Source organism: Miscanthus floridulus, chromosome 9 (genome assembly GCF_019320115.1).
Source record: "Miscanthus floridulus cultivar M001 chromosome 9, ASM1932011v1, whole genome shotgun sequence".
NCBI lineage: Eukaryota > Viridiplantae > Streptophyta > Magnoliopsida > Poales > Poaceae > Miscanthus > Miscanthus floridulus.
Genome location: NC_089588.1, coordinates 130,699,917 through 130,720,715, shown reverse-complemented (window position 1 = coordinate 130,720,715; position 20,799 = coordinate 130,699,917). Strand labels below are relative to the sequence as shown.

Sequence of the window (20,799 nt, the reverse complement as noted above, 5' to 3'; positions counted from 1 at the left end):
CCAGCCAGCCCCGCGCCCACGCCTGCCCGCCCCCGCCTCCGCGCCGCGCGCCGCGCCCACACCATCCCGCTCGCCCGCACAGCCACCGGCCGCCCACGCGCCCGCGTGCCCGCGCGCCCGTGCCCTCGCCGCCCGTGCGCCGTGCCCTCGGCCGGCCCTGCCCCCGGCCGGCCCTTCACCCCGGCCGCGCCGCCCGGCGCACGCTGCCCGCACGCCCTGCCGCCGACCGCGCCGTGCCCCCGGCCAGCCCTTCCCCCGGCCGCGCCGCCCACTGCCCGCGCGCCCGGCCGCCCGCGCTGCCCGCGCGCCCTGCCACTGGCCGCGCCGTGCCCCTAGCCGGCCCTTCCCCCGGTCGCGCCACCCTGACCCCGGCCGGCCCTGCGCCCCAGCCGCGCCCTTTTCCCAGCCACGCCCTGCCCCCGGCCTTGCCCCGTGGACCGCCCGCCCCGACGCCGTCCGTGCCCGACCCCGTCCCCGACTCCACCCGATCCCGACGCCGCCCGCCCCTACCCCGTCGCCCGTCAGGTATGCCTTCTCACTTATTATTGTCGAGGTAGTGGTAGTTGTAGTAGTATTAGTTGTACTCGTGGTAGTAGTAGTACAACTAGTGGTAGTATTGGTAGTAGAATTAGTGGTAGTAGTAGTAGAAGTAGTGGTAGTAGTAGTAGTAGTACAACTAATGGTAGTAGTTGTAGCAATAGTGGTAGTAGTGGAAGAACCAATGGTAGTAGTAGTAGCAATAGTGAAAGTAGTAGTACAAGTAGTGGTACTACATGGATATATTCTTCTGCACGGATTGATATCCAACCTACATGGCTTCTGTTGGGCCATATGTGCTTGTCGGCCATCGTGCCGTTGTTTTTTGTAGGTTTTGGAAACCTCACCGTGCAGGGGAGGTTCTGCCGAATTTTTTTTGTAAATGACAGCATTTTGTTCCATTTTTGTAGAGAAGAGCCCGTCGGAGTTGAGTCGGAGTTCTCACCACCGTGCCGGTTTGCCTGCACCGCGTCGTCTCGCCACTACACCGACTCGCCACGGCCCCGCTAGCCTACTCCACTGCCACCCTAGGTATAACCCCTCTTTTCGTATCATTGTCGTAGATCGCGTAACCTAGTTAGGCGTCTCCCATTCGAAAGAGATACGATTGGAGGTATGCAGATCTTTGCATATCTATGACCGTATCTATTTCGGATTGTCCACGCTTTTTGGACAGCCCGCGGATGCGTAGATGGGTTAGTTCCCATGTTCTGCTCTGGTCCGAGATAGAGTTTCGACATCACCTCCCTGTTGTTCTCCGGATACACACTCTTCTTTGGCATGACGTGTATCTGGAGAACAGCGGGGAGGTGCTGCTGAAATTCTGTCTCAGATAGGAGTAGAGCATGGAAACTAACCTCATCTACGCATCTACGGATGGGATTAGGACCTATCCTCACCTATTAGATAGTAGGAACACCATGTAGATGCAATTGATGGTTACATTACTCGCTGATACATATGTTAGAGGATGGATGACCGTCAGTGGATGTACACGGGCTAGAGAAGTCAGAGTGATTACACCACGGAATGGATGAACAAGACCGATGCTTTCTTGAATAGTGCATTTGGCAACGCTGCTAAAGGACATTGCCTAGTTTTGTGTCTCTACAGCAAATGTGGAAATGGGAGAAGGGTAAACAAGGTGGAAATGGGTAAACATCTTGTGAAGAATGGATTTACACCGGACTACACCCGGTGGGTCCACCATGGTGAAGCCCATCATATGAGAGAGGTGGTTGTGAGACCACGGGTGGAGGCTTTTGATGCTGATTCCAGGGTAGCAGACATGTTAGATGACTTTCACCAAGGACAGTTCGATGAGGGACGTGAGAAGGAGGAGATGGAGGCAGCCGCATAGGCGTTCTACGATATGATGGACTCGACACAGAAACCCCTTAACGATCGGTCAACGGTGTCTCAACTGGATGCCATTGGACGCTTAATGGGGTTGAAGTCCGAGTTAAACTTGAGTCGACCTGGCTTTGATAAGATGTTGGCCGTGATTGGCACCCTGCTTTCGGAGGGCCACATTCTGCCAAAGAGCATGTACGAGTCACAGAAACTCCTTCGAGCACTTAAGATGCCGTATGAGCAGATACATGCTTGTCCGAAAGGGTGTGTCCTATTTAGGAAAGAACACGAGCATGTAAAGTTCTATCCAAAGTGTAAATCCTCCAGGTACCAGGAGGTAGACTCTGATGATGGCCAGAAGAGGCAACTTACGATCCCCATGAAAATCCTACGGTACCTTCCGTTCCTACCGAGGATCCAACGGCTATACATGACCGAGGAATCCATGAAACAGATGACATGGCACAAAAATGGCAAACGATACAATCCTGACAAGATGGTACATCCATCCGATGGTGAAGCTTGGATCCGCTTTAATAACAAACATCGTGACAAAGCAGATGAGGCTCGTAATGTACATGTTGCGTTGGCAACAGATGGGTTCAATCCTTATGGAATGATGACTGCCCCATACACATGTTGGCTTGTCTTTGTTATCCCCCTTAATCTCCCCCCCAATGTCTCCTTTCAACGACATAACGTATTCTTGTCGTTGATAATTCCTGGACACCCAGGGAGTAATATGGGTGTGTTCATGGAGCCCGTGTTTGATGAATTGGTCCGTGCTTGGGACGAAGGGGTATGGACATACGATCGAACTACAAAGACAACCTTCAAAATGCACGTTTGGTACCACTACTCCCTGCATGACTTCCTGACGTATGGGATATTCTGCGCCTGGTGTGTTCACAGGAAGTTCCCATGCCCAATATGCAAGGAAGGTGTGAGGTTTATTTGGTTGCAGAAGGGTGGCAAGTATTCGTTGTTCGACAGACATCATCAATTCCTACCTTTTGACCATCCATTCAGACAAGACATCAAGAACTTTACGAAAGGTGTCAAAGTGACAAACCCTGCACCGCGGATGATGAATGGTGCCGAGGTTCAAGCTCAGATATGTGCTCTCGTGCCCAATGAAGAAGGTGGTTTTGTGGGATATGGTGAGCAGCATATGTGGACTCATATCTCGGGCATGACGAGGCTCCCCTATTTCGATGACCTTCTTCTACCACATAACATTGATGTAATGCACACTGAAAATAATGTCGCCGAGGCACTTTGGGCAACACTCATGGACAATACAAATGCTTGAGCGATTACATTTGGGCAATGACAATGAAGACAACATTCCTCCTTCGGATAGTGTTGATGAGTTGGACAATGTTGATAGTGATGACGAGACCTATGATCCAGCTAATTTCAATCATGAAGATTATTTCTAATACATGTAATACTATGTTTTTTGTAATTATGTTTTGTTCATTTTTGCATATATTTCTAATACATGTATTACTATGTTTTTTGTAATTATGTTTTGTTTATTTTTGCACCTATTTCTAATTACGTCTTGTTTTTCTTTTTTATTGCAGGTGATTGAACAAAGATGGCGGGCAACCGTCATAGGTCTATGAACTCGATTTACCAAAGACCACGCTGGTCGCAGGAGGGGGCGAAGGGGGCGGCAGAGGGATCGAACAGGAGGAGGAGGACCGCTAGCCGCAGGAGGGGGCCATCTCCTCCCACGCCACGTGAGGAGGACCGCCAGCCATAGGAGGAGGTGGCACCCAGGGACGAGTCAGATGAGGAGCTGGTTCGGTAGACGGAGGAGGAGGAGGAGGAGGGGGGGAGGCGGTAGGCACGGGTTCCACTTCCTCCAACTTCTCTTCGAGTGTCTACTTGCGAGGTCCCGTGAGCCTCCCACAGGTTCCGCTTCCTCACCAATGCCCAGTGTTTCACCCCGAAGGACAAAAGTAAGTAACTGTATATGTTATCACCACTACTTCATATGATATGATGAAAAAAACTAATAATTTTTCTTAATCACTTGTGCAGGAACTGGGTGGTTGTGTCGGGTGGTAGCGCACGTCTAGTCAATGGCATCCTGGGTCTTCTGTGCAGGCAGCACTTCCCCGGCATTGTCACGTACGCATCGAAGACAGAGCCGGCCTACTCGTTTGACCACTACGTCATCGCCTCCGATGCGGAGTACCCCAACAAGGCGGCGCGGGTGAAGGCAGAGTTTTGGGTAAGTCTCCCTTGCACAACATTGCTCAATACGTTGCATTCATTGGACTTTTCTTGAAATAATGAATGGATACATCCCTTTTGTATGCAGACTTATTACAGATGCGAGGAGGGATTTGAGGCCAGGGCGGAGCAGGCGACTACCAAAGCCTGTAAAAAACTCGTCACCGACATGCATCACGAGGTGCGCATCCTGGCCATCATAACCTACTACGGGTCGAAGCTTGGAGAGAGAAAAACCAAGAAAGACGCAAGAGAGATGCAGTTGACCCGGGAGCAGTACCTTGAGGTAAATGAAGAACATCAATATTGATTCGTTTTGAGATTAAGTTGGTTTAATTTGATCTTCTTATATGTCCAATACTTGATGACGTGTAGATGATTCCCTGGTGGTGCCAAGTGTATCCCGAGTGCTGGGTGATGATGGTGGACAGGTGGTTCACGGAGGAGTACCTCAAGATGCACAGGGATGCCTGGGACCGTCGTTTGCTGATGCAAGGTCCAGCACACCATCAAGGCAGCCGCAACCTCGCCGGATACAAACAAGCATGGGTACGCGAATTGATTTATCTATTGTCACGCTCAGTTCTGTTTGATTTCTAATCATCGTGCTGTCTTTCTCGCAGTCGGCGTCACATAGTGGCCAGGCTTGCTCGGACTTCCAGGCATGGTGTATGGCCCACAAGGGCAAGGCGACGTCCGACGTCTCCTTCAACCTAGAGGACCCGCCCGAGGCATACACGAACCCGAGCGTCCACTCCCGCATCAGTGAGTACACTGAGGTGGCAAGGTCGTTCCATGGGTCAGACCATGATCCGAGCACCTAGGACTTCGATGGAGAGGCCGTCATGAGGGCGGGGCAAGGCAAGAAGCATGGGTGGTTCTAGCTTGGCGACGGCGTCATCGACACGGCCTCTACTCCCTCTCTCTCCCAGATCCGAGCACGGAGCACGAGCGAGAGCCCAGCCATTCGCACACGGCCGACCGCTGCACAGCATCGGGTCGACGCACTCGAGGTTATTCCTGTTTTACTCATCATACATTGATCTTTACACACCTTAATTAGCTTTGCATTACTGAAACATTGGAGTGAAATATTGCAGGCCCGGCTGGAACAAGAAATGAAGGAACGTCAGGAGCTGGGGGCCCAGCTGGAGGCCGAGCGGGCCGAGCGGCAGGCCCAGGCGCAGAGGCTGATGGACATTACAGATTTCCTACATGGGCTTGGGCAACGTATGGGCTTGTCTCTGCCACCTGGGCTGTTGGTTCCACCTCCGCCTCCGCGTCCTGCAGCTGCAGCTACTCCTGTGAGTATCAAAGTTTTTTACTTTCGCTTGTGCTTTGCTTGTATGGTCTCTATCGTCCTAGATTAGCTATCAAAATAATCTTGTCTCACATGCAATCTTTTCTCCTTTGTGCAGTCTCCATCTGACGATGGTTCGAATAATCCACCTCATGCACCTACGAATGATGCATCTGGGCCTTCACCACAGTCGCAGTGGCCGAGATGAGTGCATGTTGTATTTTTTACATTTGTTGTTCACTTGGTGATGGACTTGTGATATACTTGTGATGCACTTGTGGACTTTGATGGACTTGTGGACTTATTTGGATAGACTTGAGCACTTATTATTATATATTGTGATGGATGTGATATGGGCGGATGGATGTGTGGATGGATGAGATATATATGTGATGGATGAGATATATATGCGATGGATGAGATATATATGTGATGGATGAGATATATATGTGATGGATGAGATATATATGTGATATATGTTTGTATGAATGTATTTGTCATGATGGAATGCAAAAATAAAATAAAATTTGCCGTTTTGGGTCACTTTGCCGAGTGTTGCACTCGGCAAAGGACCCCTTTGCCGAGTGCAGTGGTCACAACACTCGGCAAAGCTGGCAAAATGGGCGACCAGAAAACAGATTTTCCAGCTTTACCGAGTGCTGTGACTATAACACTCGACAAAGAAATTAAAAAAAATTTTAAACTTTGCCGAGTGTCTGGCGGGTTGGCACTCGGCAAAGAAAATTTTCAAAAAAAAATAAATGCACTTTGCCGAGTGCCTTCCGGGTTGGCACTCGGCAAAGAATTTTTTTTAAAAAAAATAAAAAATCTTTGCCGAGTGCCTAGCGGGTTGGCACTCGGCAAAGAAAAATTTCAAAAAAAATAAAAGCTCTTTGCCGAGTGCCTTCCGGGTTGGCGCTCGGCAAAGATTTTTTTTTAAAAAAATAAAAAATCTTTGCCGAGTGCCTGGCGGGTTGGCACTCGGCAAAGAAAATTTTAAAAAAGAATAAAAGCTCTTTGCCGAGTGCCTTCCGGGTTGGCACTCGGCAAAGAATTTTTTTTTAAAAAAATAAAAAATCTTTGCCGAGTGCCTGGCGGGTTGGCACTCGGCAAAGAAAATTTTCAAAAAATAAAAATAAAAGCTCTTTGCCGAGTGCCTCACGGGTTGGCACTCGGCAAAGAAATTTTTTTAAAAAAATAAAAAATCTTTGCCGAGCGCCTCACGGGTTGGCACTCGGCAAAGAAATTTTTAAAAAAATTAAAAAAATCTTTGCCGAGTGCCCGCAGGGTTGGCAATCGGCAAAGTGACTGTCAACGGGACCGGCGCCGTGACGGTCGCTTTTCTTTGCGAGTGTCCCCGGGGCAGTCGGCAAAGCCTTTGCCGAGTGCCCGATGAAATACACTCGGCAAAGAGTGTTTTGCCGATCAATTTTTTGCCGTGTGTTCTTTGCCGAGTGCCGCACTCGGCAAAGGCTTTGCCGAGTGCAATCTGGCCTTTGCCGAGTGCCTCAGACACTCGGCAAAGAACCTGAATCCAGTAGTGATAGAGTCCCTTCGCTGCTCTTTTTAACTATCGAAAATGAAGGTATGGACGAGGGTAGGATGGCAATCTGAAGGCATGGTCCTCAATAGTACCTTCTCGAGGCTTTGTGCCAGCTCTCACTACAAAAATATGGCGTTATATGACACTTGATTTATGCCATAATATCTGGAATATATGTCACAAATCAACATTTGTGTCATCTGCATGACGAAAAAGTCTGTGTCATTAGTCATGTGACTTAAATCGTGATTTTTGACGTTTATGTGTGTATGTCATATAAGGAAGAACAACCAGTAGCTCTGTTGTTTATGATATCTTTTGCCTTGTCCATGTTTTCCTTGCCACCTTTTATACTTGTTTCGGGGCGTGTTTGGTTGGTTACCGCACAGTGCCGGTCCTAGGATTTTAAGGGCCCTCTGGCGACCTCTTAACCATGTATAAAATCTTATAATATATAGACACTAATTTTACTTGCAAAACGAAAGCAAATTCAATAACATATTTTTAATTTAACATGTCTGATAATTATCGAGGAACAACGTAGATTAAGCACTATATTTGTAGATGTATGATAATTATCGAGGAACAATGTAGATTAAAAAAGCAATATATTCGTTTCTTTTTCTCACCCATGATAAATGTTTCTTAGGTAACATTTTAAAATTCTAACACCTAAATTAGAAGAAAAATATAACTATATGGGTACAAAGTACTAGAAGTTTGGAATACTATACAAATAATTAATTTGGATTAAAAATAAAAAGGAAAAAAATACCTTGGGCCTAAACAACTGATCGGTGATCGCAATTCGTAAGAAGCCAAAAATCAAGATGTCGTCGTCGTCGTGGAGCCCTGCCTGGTCGCCGTCTTCGTGCGCCGTGTCCGTGTCTCCGGTAGTCTAGCTCTTTGCGGCGGCGCGGTTCACTAGCTCCACGTGTGTAAGGCGCACGTCGTGAACTCACGATCAGAGTGTGCTATGTGCAGCGTGACTCCTCGTCTCCTCTCTACCCGAGGGCCGTGGGGAAAGGAAACTAGGAAAGAAATGCCGATGTTGTCTTTTTGGGCCACCTGGCCAGTTCTATGTCTCTCTTCTCATTAGTTAGCTAATGCCTATTGGACTATAGGACCTGGAGGTTTGTATACCTGGACTTGGGCCCTCGGCCTTCGCACCTCGTGCACTACCGCTAGGGCCGGCACTGCTACCACAGTTTACCACACCACGCCACACTTCCTATGCCTGACTTGAGGTGGCAGTTTGGTTCGTTGCTGCATTTGTGGCACACCGCAGCGAAAGCACAGCATGCTAGTCATTTTCTATGTCACACTCGGCAAAACTTTAGCGCTGAAATCCTGTGCCAGACATTAGGCGAAGCCGCACCTGCGTTGTGGTGTCGTCCGGCAGCGACCCAAACAGGCCTTGATGCTCTTATTTTGTCACTACTTGTGAACACATAGTGGATATATGCCCATATGTGCGAATGATGAGTGATTGTAACCAGAGTATCCTTGGCTTCAAAATTATTAATGTGCCAGTGGTTCAATCTTGCTTGGCTAACCGACGAGCACTCCTTGGTGTAGTTCTTCAACATTATCACCTAATAGACCAATAAAGTTTTCTTCAATTGAAAGTGTTCACATATATGAGATGAAGAACCATATCATGAACACGACAACCTAATACTCTACCATCCCACTAGTCTTCCTTTGCCTAGATCAAGCTTCTTTTAATGAGATCGTTGAAGTATCTTTCTCCAAGCTCAAATAGTCTTGTTCCTTGCTTTATCTCATGGATAAATCCTTCAGCTATCCACTTCCATATTAAAGAATCGTTTTTGATAAAATAATCTTCTGTATATGCACTTAGATATAGTAAGCATGTCCTCAAATGTGGAGACAGATCGTAGTAGCTAAATGAAAGTATTGTCATTGTATCTTCAGCTTCCCTATTATCTTTACATTCAAAACCAATAGAATTGTATACCTTGGACCAATCACACTCTGGTTTATCAGCCAACAAACTAGCCATTGTGATGATTGCTAATGGTATACCACCACATTTCTTTAGAATTTTATCAAAAACGTCAGCTGGTTGGTTATCAAGGTACTTCATGTTTGCACCAGGTATCCTTGAATAGAATAATTTTACGGAGTCATGATAGGATACCTGGTACATCATCAAGGATAACTGGTACATCTACATTACGGAGTCATTATAGAATAATTTTACATAGTCATCATGATAGAATAATTTTACGGAGTCATCATGATAGGATACTTGGATTCAACAAGGATACCTGATGTTGCCAACTACTCGTAATTATTCTATCAAGGATAACGGGTACATCTACATTTTGTGGAAGTAAAGTAATCACAAGGATGACTCCAGGTTCGCACTCCTTGATGTTTGCCTAGGTACATAATTTTACAGGAAACAATCGTTGCGTTCATGTTTGCACCAGGTATCCTTGTTAATGTTGCACCATGTTGCCAAAGTGCACTAGTAGAGAAACAAGCTATACTCCCGGTTGGGAAACCCCTTCAGTCCGGGTTTCCCAACCGGGAGTACGAATCCGGGACTAAAGGGCCCCTCCTTTAGTCCTGGTTTCTCGTCCGGGACTAAAGGTCCACCTTTAGTCCCGGTTGGTAATACCAACCGGGGCTAAAGAGGCCTCCCGGCCTGGCCACTTGGGCCGGCCCTTTAGTCCCGGTTGGTATTACCAACCGGGACTAAAGCTTTTCTCTTTTTTTTTTCTTTTTTTTTGTTTCTATTTTCTTTTTCTTCTTTTTTTTGTTTCTATTTTCAATTGATGATTCGTTCGCATTCTACGCTGCTACCGGGAGTTTCAATTTTTTTTTTGTTTCTATTTTCAATTGATGATTCGTTTTGGTTTTCGAATACGCATTCTACGCTGCTAGAATATATGTATTCTATACGTTTATAATGTTTGAACATTTTGTGCAAACTAAAGTATGAAGGACACTTAGTCAAGGATGCAGCGGTACGATCCTATAGAACAGATCCTGTTCAAGTAAGATCGTGGTGCATGGCTCCAGAGCTGAGCTTTTAAGTTAGCTTTCACTCTTCTAAGCAAGCGAGGTGGTGCTAATAGGTGGGACTGGCCAGCAATTCCAGCATATTGCGCACTGGGCCGCTCCATTCTGGTATATGCTCTCTCCTATGTGTGGGCGTCAGGTCGAGCCGGCCCATCGACAGAGCTCAATCGGTTGGAGACCTTTAGTCCCGGCTTCTGTAAACACCCGGGACTAAAAGACCTTTAGTCCCGGCTGATAATATCAGCCGGGACTAAAGGTATTACCTTTAGTCCCGGCTCGTAATACCAGCCGGGACTAATTAATTCCACCGGCACAGCAGCCGAACGAACAGACTCAATATGTTGCGTGCACCCTGTCAGTGTATTCAATCATTATTCTAGGCCTTGTTTAGTTCCAAACCAAATTCCCAAAAAGTGCTACAGTATCCATCATATCGAATCTTACGATACGTGCATGGAGCATTAAATATAGACGGAAAAAAAACTAATTGCACAGTTTGGTTGAAAATTACGAGACGTACGTTTTGAGCCTAATTAGTCCATGATTGAACACTAATTGCTAAATAAAAACGAAAATGCTACAGTAGACAAATTTCCAAAATTTGGCCAACTAAACACAGCCCTAGTAGCTAACGTGCACAAACACAAACAACAACCACAATAGCTAGGCTAGGCTACGTATATTCTAGTAGCCAACGTGCACCCTGTCAGTGTCAGCTCAAAAGACTGCCTGTTACAGTTGCAACATCTGGTGTCGTGTCGCGTTTCTTTTTAGCTCCATTTGCATTAGTCCCGGCTGCAATAGTCCATTAGCTTTACCTCTGTTGATGCCTCACCTGCTCGATCAGCTTTAGTTCCTGTTGGAGACAGCAACCGGGACTAAAGGTCCCTTTCTAGTCCCAGACGGAGCCTCCAGCCGGGAGTAGACTTTTACTCCCGGTTGGAGGGACCAACCGGGAGTAAAAGTTAACCTTTAGTCCCGGTTGGTAGCTCCAACCGGGACTAAAGGTCCCCTGCAGCAAAAGCCTGCCGCAGTAGCCGTTGGGCAGGGACCTTTAGTCCCGGTTGAAGCTACAAACCGGGACTAAAGGTCTCTCTAGTCCCGGGCGTGAAAAATACCGGGACTAAAGCCACATTTCGAGGTGGGATCAAAGGTCGTTTCTCTACTAGTGGTGGTTTTAGCTTGTAAACCTCGCCAGCTACTTTGGCAACATCAACATTACAAGTAGTTGCGATTACTTTACTTCCACAATTATTCTCAACAAGTGCTAGCTCGATTGTTTCCCGAGTGCGTACCTCCTGTGCATCATCAATTACAACAAAATACCTATCCACAAGAAAGTGAAAGAACCATTGCTTATTAATGTTTGGAGCTTGTAGATGGCTATCATGCCAACTATTAACTAGTAGTTATGTGTATGCTATGTGCTCCTTTTGGCTGTGTGTCTGTGTATGTTTTGGAATGAATCAAGTGTGTGGAATGAGAAGAGCATATTAGTGGTATGCCTCAAATGAACAATAGATGCGGCTGTGAAACAACAACCGCCTCTGTAAAAGGTATTTGCAGAGGCGACACTGGGTTTATAGCCGCTTCTGCAAATAGATATGTAGAGGCGGCTGAATTTTTAGCCGCCTCTACAAATACCATTACTAGAGGCGGCTAGGCATCCGCCTCTAAAAAAAATAGAGGTGGTTGGCATAAGGCTTACACTACACCACAACCTTAAACCAATGACTGCATTGAGGTCGCTAAAAGGCTTGTACAACTATGGACAGTCAGTCGCTAAATCATTATAGTCGCTAAAATGTTATCTATTTTGGTAGTATAACCATTACTGCACATATAGTTTCTTGATAAATAAATTTAAACATATCTTGAGAAGCGAGGGTAGTGCGGAACATATGTGCCTACATCTTCTGACCTTTGGGATTACTTTAGAGTAAACAATCATTATATGACTTAAATATTAATATTATCTCTAGGTTAGCACCGTTCTAGATCTAAAGCTCCACCATCGATTTTTAGTGATGTGGTGCACGTTTTGAATGACTGTTTATGTCATTGTAATACTTGAGTGCAATTTATGACCTAAAATCTTCATTTTAAAAAGTACAAAAGGAGAGTTAATAAAGATACAATAAGAATTTGAACTTAGTTTGAGAATAAAAAATCTGTAGTAATTAATAAGATTAATATTGAAAATCAAAATTTTAGATTTATGGCATCAAAAGATATGGGATGCAATAAGAGTCACTATTGTTTAAGTTTTTCCCTTTTAAGCTAATGTTTCAACTAAATGCATATTCTAGTTACATAGAGGTGCCATGCAAAGAGAAAAAACTATGGATATGGATGGAAAAACATATAGATTAGTAATTGATACATTGATCATAACTAGATAGATACAACATTGTATCTGTTGAGTCTATTGTTTTGGAAAATGAACAAAGTGAAAAACGTGCAATATAGTATTAGTAATTTATTTTAGATCGATATGGGCTACAACAAGATCCACCATAGTTTAAGCTAATGTTTAGTTATTGATACATTTATCAAAACTGGATAAAGACATCATAGTATCTATTGTGTTAGAAAATTAAGAAAGTGAAAAAACATGCAATTTATTAATTTTAGTATTTTTATTAGTTAGAGGTTATTAAACAATAATTAATGCCTATGTGTTCTAAAATTTTGTCCTAGTGCGACATGGGTTCATGGACTAGTTAACAAAATCGAAGTTGAAGTTGGAGTTACCAAATTTTTTGGAGTTGGTTTCGATTGATACTCCCTCCGTCCTATAATTTAAGGAATTCAGAGTCCAATTTTTTTACTAAAATACAAGATAGTTTAGGTCCTCAAGACCCTCTCTTCTCTATCTTTTTTTTCTTGGTAGAATATATTAAGATTTCTTTTAAACTTAGAGTTACCCAAAGCAATCAACATTAATTAAGGAAGAACTACTACTTGTTTTGTCAGAAAATGACTTAGATCCTATATATTACATACATGACAGAGAGGTCACGAGGGAGTATATATAGTTTGGATGAAGATAAGAGGCGAGCTAGAGGTATCTCTTTTCTTTTTCTGGTTGGAGTCCGTGTCTTCTACAACTGTTGTCTCCCTCGCCCCTGGACCTGGAGCATACCGAACCGATCGACACCTCAGGCGTCCGCCCTAGAAACACTCTTTCCGTTCCGATCGAGTTTCCGGTTTATCCGTTGCTAGCTGCCTAGCTTTGTTGTTTCTTCTGTATATAACCGGTGGAATACCACGTCAAATCAAATCTGATAACGATTGATACGGCTGCCGAAATATAAGCACGCAACAAGAAGCTCTAGTATACATATAGAAGAAGGCACAAAAGCACACGCGCAGTCTGCGTCGATCTGTGCTCAACTGCTCATCGCCATTATCGTCTGACGAGTAAGGGCCCCGAATCGATCGACCCACAACCACGATGGGCAAGCACCGACTCGTCGAGACGTCGACGTCCTCGAGCTCGAGGTGCGTGACGGCGAGCGTCCATGCCGTCCACAGTTTCGAGGTGACGAGTTTCTCGCTGCTCGAAGGCATGGGCGCGGGCATATTCGTCAGCTCCAGAACCTTCCGCGCGGGCGGTCGCGGCTGGAACATCCGGGTCTATCCCGACGGGTGGAAGGAGGAGGACAAGGCTGAGTACGTGTCGGCGTTCTTGTGTTTGGTCGACGGACCAAAGGATGCTAAGACTAGGACGAAGTACACTCTGGAATTACTGCAGAAAGACGGCAAAGTATCTGAACTAACAAGGTGCTCCGCCGTTATGTTATCACATACCTTCGAGGCAGTAGATTCTTACTGGGGTTTAGGCAAGTTCGTAGACAAATCGAAGCTAAAACCATTGCTGCGCCTCAACGTCGACTGCTTCACAGTCAGGTGTGCCTTGACCATCATAGGCGAGTCTCAATCTGAGGACGTAGCAGCACCATCCGTCGTCGTGGAAGAGTTTCCACAGCCAAACATGCACCAGCACTTGGAGCACATGTTGAAGACTGGGAAAGACACGGACGTGACGTTCGATGTAGATGGCCAGATCTTCCATGCCCACAGATGTGTTCTTGCTGCACGGTCTGCGGTGTTTGAATCAGAACTCTTGGGTCCCATGAAGGAGAAGGCCATAGAAGAGCCCATCAAAGTTGCAGACATGGAGCCCTCTATCTTCGAGGACCTTCTTCACTTCATATACACTGATTCGATATCAGATAGTAACAACGATGTCCATGACAAAAATATGTTCATGCAACACTTGCTCGTTGCTGCGGACCGATATGGGCTAGACAGGCTAAGGCTAATGTGCGAGGTGAGCTTGTGCCATGGCATCGATGCACAGACGGTTGCCACCACGCTTGCTTTAGCAGAGCAGCACCATTGTGCCCGTCTCAAAGACGCCTGCCTCAAATTTGTTGCCTCGCGACGAGATGTACTTGGTGTTGTCATGAAAACAGATGGATTCAAGCATCTCATGGCAAGTTGCCCTTTGATTGTGGTGGAGATATTAGACAAGATCGCCGAAGCATAAGCAAGAAGTCTCGATCGTTGTGATTTCATCTCTCGCACTACAGAAGTTCTAAGGAAGTTTATCTTTTTTTTTTCTCAAAAATTTTTAGTCTTTGGTTGTCATTTATTTTCCTTGTTCAGGGTTTACAGTGTTAGGAGGAGGATTTAAAGGCTATTTATTAAAAGTTTGGGGTCACTACCGGAATCTTCAAATTTGCCGAGTGTTTTTATGTTTGCCGAGTGTATTTACTCGGGCACTCGGCAAACAAGTTCTTTGCCGAGTGCCGTGCTAAAAACACTCGGCAAAAAAAAAAAACTCGGCAAACAGGGCGTTTTGCCGAGTGTCAAAACAAAAACACTCAGCGAATAGGTTGTTTGCCGAGTGTTAAAAAATAAACTCGGAAAATAAAAATAATTTTTTTTTTCTGAAAAAAGGAGAAGAAAAAAAATTAAAAAAAAACTTTGCCTAGTGCCCCATCTGGACACTCGGCAAACAACAAAAATATCTGCCCGCGTCCAGCACTCCCGTCCCCACCCCTTCGGTGCTGCGCTGTGGGCAAGGGATGGAATGGTGGGGCCTGGATGTCAGCCGCAGTGAAGAAGCACAAAAGGTGTTGCGCTGTGGGCAAGGGATGGAACCGTGTGATGCGTCCAGGTCAGCGATCCGCGTGATGGATCAAGTATCCAACGGTTGCTGGCAGTGAAGAAGCACAACAGGTGCTGGCGTGCTGCGCTGATATTTTCCATTGTGCGGGAGACGAGGCAGGTGCAGAGCCCGCGCGCGCGCGTTCACAGACGGCGGCGCGGTCTTCCAGGGAGCAGCGGGATGGGGGATCACGGCTGTGGCTCCTGTGGAGGGCACGGTGGCCCGGCGTTGCGAGCGCGTCATGGCGGCGTGGCGTGGCGCGGTGGAGCTGCCTCTCACCCTCGCGGCGCTCCGGTCCCGCTCAGCACGGCCGCCTCGACGGAGGCCGCTGCCGGAGGGGAAGGCCCGGGCTCTGCCAGCCGCGGCTCCACCGGCCGCGGGAGCGAGGGCAACTGCGGGAGCGAGCTCCGCCAGGCGCGGCTCCATGGGCCATGGGAGCGAGCTCCGCGTGGCTTGGTGCCAGAGCCACCGATGCCTCCGCGTCGTCGAGGAAGCAAGGGCCGGGCGCCGTGGCCGCTGGCAGCTTGGGGCCATGGCTTGCGCCTCCGTCGGCTGCTTCGTCGCCTCGTCCCTCAACAGCTAGTCGTGCCTCCCCAGCGCTTGCGCATCCGTCGTTTCTTCGTCGCCTCCTGCCCCTCAGCAGCAAGCCGTCGAGCCTCCCAGCACTGTAGAGATGGATTGCAATTTGCATGTGTAAATTTCTAGTACTGGTGTGCTTCAAACTACTGAATGATTATTGGTTTGCATCCACAGGGGCTGATTTCCTTGCTGTCCAGATAATTATTTTTTTTCTTTGGAAAATAGGTTTGCCGAGTATATTTTGAAAAACACTCGGCAAACTAATTTTTTTTCGCCAAGAGCCAAACAGCACACGGCAAAAAGTTTGCCGAGTGCCCGATAAATGGCACTCGGCAAAGTTGGTTTTGCCGGCACTGTTTATGGCGAGTGCTATTCGCCGAGTGTTACACTCGGCGAACCATTTGCCGAGTGTTTTCTGTCTTTTGCCGAGTGTTACGGGCACTCGGCAAACTCAAGGAGTCTGGTAGTGGGTTAGGGATTTTGGTCTCTTTTCACCATGTTCCAATCAAGTGCCATCTGAGTTTGTGTCCGTTTGGTTTGGTCATTCAAGTTTCTTAGGGGTCAATTTTATTGTAAAGTGAGATAGAATGGGATGAACCATTTATGTTTTTATTAGCATGTGATAATTCTATGTTTGTGTTTGGTTAGTGATGGAAATATTTGATCTTTTTTTGTTTGGTTAGAGGGATGGATATGAATAAGATAAGAAATCCGTTAGCCACCGTTACTTATTGTACAAACACGTCCAGTGAGTCAACCCCCCCCCCCCCCCCCCTCTTCCTACTGTGCATGTTGTCCGTGTGTGGTTGCCACAACTACCTCTGGTTGAGGTGGTATATATATGCTGGCATGCCTCACCACCAGCCCTAGGCGAGTAGGGGATGATGGCACAAGGCAAACCTAAGGGGCCGAGTGGGAGGGAGGAGATGAAGGGCGATGACGGCCCAATGGGAAGAGCGCATCTGGTAGATTTTGTGGAAACAACTATTTCGGATCTTTAGGGAATACTTCTCTTTAGGGATACATCTATTCGTTTGTACTATAACCAAAAGCAAGAAAAACTAACAAATGTGTATCATGGAACTTTTAAAGATCTAGGGAGCCTTAGTGTTAAAGATATGCCACACTAAAAGATATTGAAGAAGAATAGCAAGTTAATTTTATTAAATTTGTATGGAAGACCAATTTTTTTTATCAAATTTTGTATGGAATATGTCTTGATAGTGTATTTATTTCAATTTGTGTATGCTTATATGGTCTTCTAAAAACTTAGTTGAAGTTAGAAAACTAAAGTGAACAATATAATTTGGAACGAACATACTCCCTTATTCAAAAAGAATGCAATTCCCATTTTACTAGGAGTCAAACAATTTTATAATTAACCAAATATAAATATATATGAACAAATACTAACATTTAGGATATACCTAATAAGTATAGTTAGATTAATCATGGAATATATTTTAACTGTATACCTATTTGAAATCATAAATGTTGATAATATTTTCTTGTAAAATTAGTTAAACTTAAGAAAGTTTGACTCAATCAAAATATAGAATTGCATTCTTTTTTGATAGAGGAAGTAGTTTATGAAAGGCATGATAAATACCTAATGCTTGTAGTAGAACTGTAATGTCACGGTTATAGATGCATTGTTTTCAAAACACAATTTTGATAATCATTGATAAAATATATATCCAGTCTCTTGAGTCGTCATGTATGAATCCCCAAGCATGCCCTTAGAGCATCATGGTTTGTTTGAAATGCAAAACTTTCACAAAAATCATACAGGAATTTCTCAAAAATCAGTTTAATTTTATAGGAAAAGCACAAGAATAGAATTTTTTCCTATGTTCCAAACATGCCCTTAGAGCATCTCCACCAAATCTCTTATATTGCATCTCCTATAAGTTGCATTAAGAGAGTACCCTAAAATAAATTTAGGATATACGAGAGTACTGCTGCAGCAGATTACCTAAAACTTATCTTCTATATTTATTTAGGGATAGGGGAGAGGGGTTGTCACCTTTATTTATAGGAGAGATGATGCTTCTTTTAGGAGATCATTTAAAAATTATAGGTATAGGAGATGAGGTAGGAGATTTGCTGCAGCAGATTACCTAAAACTTGTCTCCTATATTTCTTTAGGGATACGGGAGAGGGGTTGTCACTGTTATTTAAAGGAGAGATGATGCTTCTTTTAGGAAATCTCTTAATTGTAGGTATAGGAGATGAGATGGGAGATTTGTGGCAGCACATCCATCTCCTAAAATACTACTTTTTAGGCGGTATAGGAGATTGGATATGATATCCAGTGAAGAAAGCCTGCAAGTCCAATGGTTCACGGAGTGATTCTGGGGGACATTTGGGGAGAAACCGAATCCAAGTATTTTTTTCAGCTTTACCAGTCTTGGACTCCTAGTCATAGTTCGGATTCCTGTCGGCATCCAAGCCCTAGTTCACCACACGTTACCTAATTTCTATGCGTATTGATAATTTATTTAAGACGTCCAGGTGCTCAGGTGTGTGTGTTTATATACTTTCAATTTGTTCAAGATCCCCTCCGATCGAGCTCCAATATAATCTTCCACCATGGCAAATGCCTCTGCCGCCCCATCGGTGAAAGTCACCTTTAGCAGGCTGGGGTTGACACAACTTGATACAAAAATCCTGCCTCTTCTGAATGCTGCTGCGCAACAGCAATGACCGCATCATGGTCAGGTGCGTCCTGAACGTCGTGCAAGGCCCCCCGTCGTCCTGACCACTTCACAATCATGCTCATATTTTGCACATAGCTTCTAGAAGCATTGCCCATCATAATGATGTATTTTGATGATCAACTGGCCATACTTGGGGGGGTTGGCCGACCACCCAAGTTGGGCTCCCTGAATTGGTTTCTTCCATTTTGTAACTACATTTAAATAGAGAGCATGGACATGTGGAACCAAGTTATTTGAACTAAAATCATTCGTGACGTTTTTGACTATCCAAAATGTTGATGAAATCATCGTCAATAGGTATGAAGTCATCGATCAGTGATGGAGGAAGATCTCGGAGCAGCTGACGATGAACATGGTGGGACATAGCGCCGCATGACTTGGACGGAGCAGTCGCACAAAAAGCGCTTCCCGAAAACCTTATATGGGTGGACTGCATGTGCCTATATTGAGAAGTTGAGAGAGGATGAAGGTGTGCCACATGCGTGCATGTCACCGCCGAGCCGAGCCTGTCATGACACGATGTGGTGCGGGTCGCGGTTGGTTTTGCCACATAAGTCGTTTGACGACAGGAGTTACAGAAGTTTCGGAAGTTTCTGCTCGTGATGGCAGGAGTTTCCTCCGTAAGCATCTCTTCTGCTTTCGTCTTTTAGTCTTCGGCGCACCTGGCCCCGATGGTTGATCGGTTTCGGTTCTTAGCGACTTCTGGTCTTCTCCAGGAGTGTGCAAGATAAGAGACTTATCTTGGAATTTAGTCCAGTCTTCTTGCGCAAACACTTATCCACACTGTTTCTGCTGTAACCACGGCTTTCCTCATTCTGGTTCCTGCACGCACAGGAATATGGGGAGAGCAGGCCTTTGAAACCAAAGCCATCTTCGTGTTCATCTGCTCGGGTGAAGGCCGGCAATCACGTTTTTGGGGAGAGTGCGCAAGCGATGTGACTACTCAGCCTACGGCTTCCAACGACGACAACGATCCACGACTTCCTCTACTTCGCCTTGAGTTCTCACTACACCAAGTAGGATGCTTACAACAACAGGCACTTTGTTGACAAGCGTAACTGGCTCTGGTGCCGTTGGATGTGCTACTGCAAAGACTCGATGTTTTCTTCTATTCTCTATGGTCGAATCCATGACTAGTATCATGTTAGCTGTCACGTTTGCGACTATATCTCACACACACCTTTTTGTTATGTCACCAACATATTGTTTATGTTTTTCTGTATTAAACTGGTACAAAATTTGCCTGATTTTCAAACAGTGTATATATATATATACACACTAGTAGAGAAACGACTTTTGATCCACTTCGAAATTTGGCTTTAGTCCCGGTATTTTTCGCGCCCGGGACTAGAGAAACCTTTAGTCCCAGTTGGCAGCTCCAACCGGGACTAAAGGTCCCTGCCCAACGGCTACTGCGGCAGGCTTTTGCTGCAGGGGACCTTTAGTCCCGGTTGGAGCTACCAACCGGGACTAAAGGTTAACTTTTACTCCCGGTTGGTCCCTCCAACCGGGAGTAAAAGTCTACTCCCGGCTGGAGGCTCCGTCCGGGACTAGAAATGGACCTTTAGTCCCGGTTGCTGTCTCCAACCGGGACTAAAGGTCCCCTCCTATATACCCATTCTTCCTCCCCGAGCCCGAGCCACTTCGAGCTCAGTGTTCTTGCTTCATCGCCGGCCTCTCTTCTTCCTCATCGCCGATAATCACAAGATTTCTTCGATTCCTCCATCGATTCTTCGGTTCTAAAGGTTATCAACTTTATACTCTCATGTTTCATCAGTAGCATATCTCATTTTGTGGACTAGATATATGTGGTTTTTTATGGTGGATTTTTTTATTTGTAAGCCATTTAAGCTCAAAATCACTTTAAAGTTTGCATATTTGGATGAAGGAATGTTAAAGTAGTTATTCAAAACTAGTATTCAGCTTTCATTTCTAGCATGCATAGCACACTTTATGGTTTAGAGATATAGAGAATTTTAGAGTTTTTTTAATTTTATTTGTTTATAAAATGAGAAATTTATATTATATTAAAAATGAGTATAGAGAGTAGATGGCAACTGCTTCCGGGTCCTCGGCCTCTCATAGGGTTCCAAAGCGACTGAGGCCGGACCTCACTCTCATTGCATGCGGCAAGTGTGAGGAGAAAATTGTGATGGAGTACCGGGTGAGGAAGGAGTGTCCCAACAAGGGCCGTATCTTCTACCAGTGTTCGGATCGCAATGTGAGTTATTTTGTCGTATTTGATGATTATGATTAATTTATACTTATTTTCATGATGATTGTGATT

At 45.5% G+C, this 20,799-nt stretch overlaps 1 protein-coding gene across 1 annotated transcript; it reads left to right on the top strand.

The window, feature by feature from the left end:
* The first annotated feature begins 13,491 nt into the window (after nucleotides 1-13,491).
* On the top strand, nucleotides 13,492-14,589 carry LOC136480937 (BTB/POZ and MATH domain-containing protein 2-like). Its single transcript, XM_066478356.1, has one exon. It carries the CDS (start codon nucleotides 13,492-13,494, stop codon nucleotides 14,587-14,589), a length of 1,098 nt encoding a protein of 365 aa, XP_066334453.1.
* The last annotated feature ends 6,210 nt before the right edge of the window (nucleotides 14,590-20,799 follow it).

Bases quoted from the DNA above. Each gene is read 5' to 3' on its own strand.
- LOC136480937 (XM_066478356.1), top strand. From the start codon at position 13,492: ATGGGCAAGCACCGACTCGTCGAGACGTCGACGTCCTCGAGCTCGAGG.